The 3,870-nt window shown below is 47.1% G+C and overlaps 1 protein-coding gene across 1 annotated transcript; it reads left to right on the forward strand.

The window, feature by feature from the left end:
* Window positions 1-652: 652 nt before the first annotated feature.
* LOC109192713 lies at window positions 653-1,354 on the forward strand. The gene has a single exon (XM_019343415.1). It carries the CDS (start codon window positions 653-655, stop codon window positions 1,352-1,354), a length of 702 nt encoding a protein of 233 aa, XP_019198960.1.
* Window positions 1,355-3,870: the final 2,516 nt, after the last annotated feature.

The raw sequence follows: 3,870 nt of genomic DNA on the forward strand, positions 1-3,870 counted from the left end.
GATCTTGGATGATCGTGAAGCGCAGGGATCGAATGCCTCCAAAGAAAGACGACCAAAAGGCTGCTCGGAAGGATACTCACAGTACTCCCATGGGGGACAATGTTCATCCGCTTCCCAATAACCTCTCGCTTAACTCTTGTTTTAGTCCCCTGAAGGATCTTGAGGAGGAAGGGTTGGCTGAGGACCAAGCTGCGGTTTTCAACTTTGGCGAGAGGCTGCAAGGGGAATCCTCAGCCACGCCAACTCCGGGTTATAAATCACTAGAGAATGTCAGACTCCCCATGTCACCTTTGAAGCGGCCTCGACCAGTCCAGACTCGTCACATTAGGAATACAAGAGGGAGAGGGGGTAGACTGGCTACTCCCTGTAGAGCGGCAGCGGAAGAAGATCACATGGTGGTGAGAGGGTCGACCAGAGGGAGGGTGGTGACATCTACCATAGTGAATCACCGGCCCAATGACCTTGGAATTTTCTCACCCACTGCTCTCAACTCACCTTTGCTGAATACCCCGTTGGATGATAGGGTGGACTTCTTTGATTGTGTCACTCCTAAAGAGGCCATGATCGAGGAGGGTGGCAAAGACAACCAGCTTGGCACGAATTTGGATCATATTAGGCTCACTGGAGCCTCTCCTTCCTCTAATAGTTTAGGATGAATGTTCTAGTGTGGAACTGCCAGGGAGCGGCGTCACGTTCGTTTCGCCGCACTCTCAAACAGTACCTCCGTGAGCACAAGTCTGTCATTACTTGCCTCCTAGAACCCAGGGTCTCCGGGAGTCAAGCTAATGACATTTGTTTTGATTTAGGTTTTGATGAATGGTGTAGAGTCGAGGCCGTTGGCTTCTCTGGAGGTATATGGGTGCTATGGAAAAGTACCATTTCGGTTACAATCCTGCACACCCACCCTCAGTTTATTTTGCTAGATATTGTCGATTCAGATTCTCTTTTGTGGAAATTTTCAGTGGTTTACGGCAGCCCTGACCATTCCCTTAGAAACGAGTTATTTTCTTGCCTCTCACATGATGCGCTAAATCTGCAGGGCGCATGGCTTACAGCAGGTGACTTCAATGCGGTTACTTGCAAGGACGAAGTATCTAATGGATCCAACCTTGCTTCTTCAAGATGTGCAAGCTTCAAAGATTGGCTCTCCAAGGAAGGATTGATTGGTCTTGGATATTCTGGCCCCAAGTTTACTTGGTTTAGAGGCTTGTCTCCATCATCGTTCAAAGCTGCCCGCCTGGACCGCGCTGCTTGCAATCTGGACTGGAGAATTCTGTTTCCGGACGCAGATGTTACTCACTTGCCCATAGCAAGCTCGGACCATGCCCCATTACTTATCCGCACCAGACCTTGAAACATCGGACTCAAGCGAAAATGTTTAGGTTTAATGCAGTTTGGGCATCCCATCCTAACTTCTTACAGTTTGTTGGGGAAAATTGGAGCGAGGAAGACGAGTTGGACCAGAATAAAACAAAGCTGGCCCCTAAACTTCAGGAGTGGAATAGGAATACTTTTGGTAACATTTTCCATAGGAAAAATAAAGTGTTGGCTAGATTGAAAGGAGTTCAGCGCAGCTTGGCATTTAACTGGAGGTCGGATCTCATTAAACTGGATAGGAAACTGCGAGAAGAATTGGAAGAGATTCTGTCACAGGAAGAAATGTTGTGGTTCCAACGATCCCGCGAGGAATGGATCACATTCGGAGATCGCAACACGAGGTTCTATCATGCGGTAACGGTAGCCAAGAACGCGGCTTCCAGAATTACCAAGCTTAGAAACGAGGAAGGGGCGTGGCTGGAGAATGATGATTTGATTAGGGATCACATTTTCAACCACTTTGTTAGTCTCTTTACTAAGGATGGTAGTGCTTTGGCCATCTCTAGCAGCTCCAGCTCTTTCCCTAGCCTATCCAAAACAGATTGGGACTGGGTAAACAGACCTTTCTCCCCTCTTGATATTAAACAAGCCTTGTTTGACATGGCCGCATTCAAGGCTCCCGGTCCAGATAGCTATCATGCAAGCTTTTATCAGCAGGCCTGGCCGGTGGTTGGTGATAGCTTAATCAAATTTTCCCTCAACTTCTTTGAGTCCGGTGTGCTGCCGGAAGGATGTAATGACACCTTAATTTCCCTGATCCCAAAAATCCCAAGCCCGGAGACCGTCAAGCACCTACGGCCCATTGGAATTTGCAACATCACCTATAAGCTTATCACAAAAGCAATGGTGTCTCGGCTGAAAAACATTATGCAGAAGCTCGTCGGACCTTCCCAATCTAGTTTCATCTCGGGACGACTGATTTCGGACAACATACTGGCCTATCAGGAAATCCTTCACTCAATGAGAAACAAAAAAGGGATTGGTGGTTGGATGGTTGTCAAGGTTGATTTGGAAAAAGCATATGACCGGCTTCGCTGGAGTTTTATCCGTACCACATTAGAAACAGCAGGCTTTAATGATCGTTGGGTTAGAAACATCATGGAATGTGTCACCACATCTCGGCTTGACATAACTCTAAATGGTGAACAATCTCAATGGTTTAAACCTTCCAGGGGTATTCGCCAAGGTGACCCAATGTCTCCTCTTCTTTTCGTTCTCTGCATTGAGTATTTTAGCCATCTAGTAAACCAGAAGGTGGCATCTGGAGAATGGAAAGGAATACGCGCTTCCAGAAACAGTCCCTGTGCCTCACACATGATGTTCGCGGACGATTTAATCTTGTTTGGGGAAGCTTCTGAACAGCAGGCCAACACTATCAAATCCTGCCTTGACACTTTCTACAATGAATCTGGTCCGAAGGTAAATTACCTGAAGTCTTCTGTCCTCTTCTCAAAAAACACTAACCCGCTCATCCAACAGTCAATCTCCATTGCCTTGGGCATCCCACCTTCGGCAGATCTCGGCAAATATCTTGGAGTCACTTCACTTAACGGCAGACTGAAAAAAGAAACCTTTGGTGGGCTCGTAGAGAGCGTGGAAAACAATCTCTCAGGCTGGCGAAGAAATACACTGTCCCTAGCTGGAAGGCGTACGCTTGTTCAATCAGTTTTATCAGCAATACCTCTCTACACAATGCAGATTACCCGTCTCCCCACAGGTGTTATTCAAGCTATAGAGAAAGCCATCCGGAGTTTTTTATGGAGGAAATGGCAGGGACAGAAAATGTAGTCTAGTAGCATGGGATACAGTCACCAGAACCAGAGATCAAGGGGGGTTGGGCATACGGAATCTCAGTGATATGAACATAGCTCTACTCACTAAGCTAGGGTGGAGGCTATAATGTGGCGAGGATAGCCTATGGGCTAATATCATGAAAGCTAAATATTCGGTAATCTGCTCTGAACCCACCACCTGGGCACCCAAGTCATCTTCTTCAAGCGCTTGGAAAGGAATCTTAAGATCAACCCCTACGTTGGCCAAGGGAACGAGGAAACTAGTCAGGAATGGCAGATCCTCTTTATTCTGGCTCAACTTGTGGCTGGGTCATTGCCCGCTGAAAGACGTACTCCCAATGAACTTACCCTTACCAGAGCTTTATAAGAACATCTCAAACTATTGGGACAATGGGCGAGGCTGGGATTGGTCCTCTCCTATCAATCTGCTGCCTCAGGCTACCAAAGACCAACTGTTGGCTGTTAAATTGTTCGACGGACAAAATGATTCTCTCGGCTGGGGAGAGAAGAAGGCGGAGAAATTCTCAGTCACATCGGCATATTCTATGATCTCAAACAGCATAGAGAACCTTGGTCAGAAAGCATGGGAGAATATATGGAAACTCAAGGTCCCCAGCAGGATTCACACATTCCTCTGGCTGGCAAAGCATAACAAGATCATGTCCAACGATAACAGATCTGAAGAGGCTTTACTGATTGT

This window comes from Ipomoea nil, unplaced genomic scaffold (assembly GCF_001879475.1).
Source record: "Ipomoea nil cultivar Tokyo-kokei standard unplaced genomic scaffold, Asagao_1.1 scaffold1833, whole genome shotgun sequence".
Lineage (NCBI taxonomy): Eukaryota > Viridiplantae > Streptophyta > Magnoliopsida > Solanales > Convolvulaceae > Ipomoea > Ipomoea nil.

Excerpts from the sequence above, each read along its gene's own strand:
- LOC109192713 (XM_019343415.1), top strand. The coding sequence starts at position 653 with ATGAATGTTCTAGTGTGGAACTGCCAGGGAGCGGCGTCACGTTCGTTT.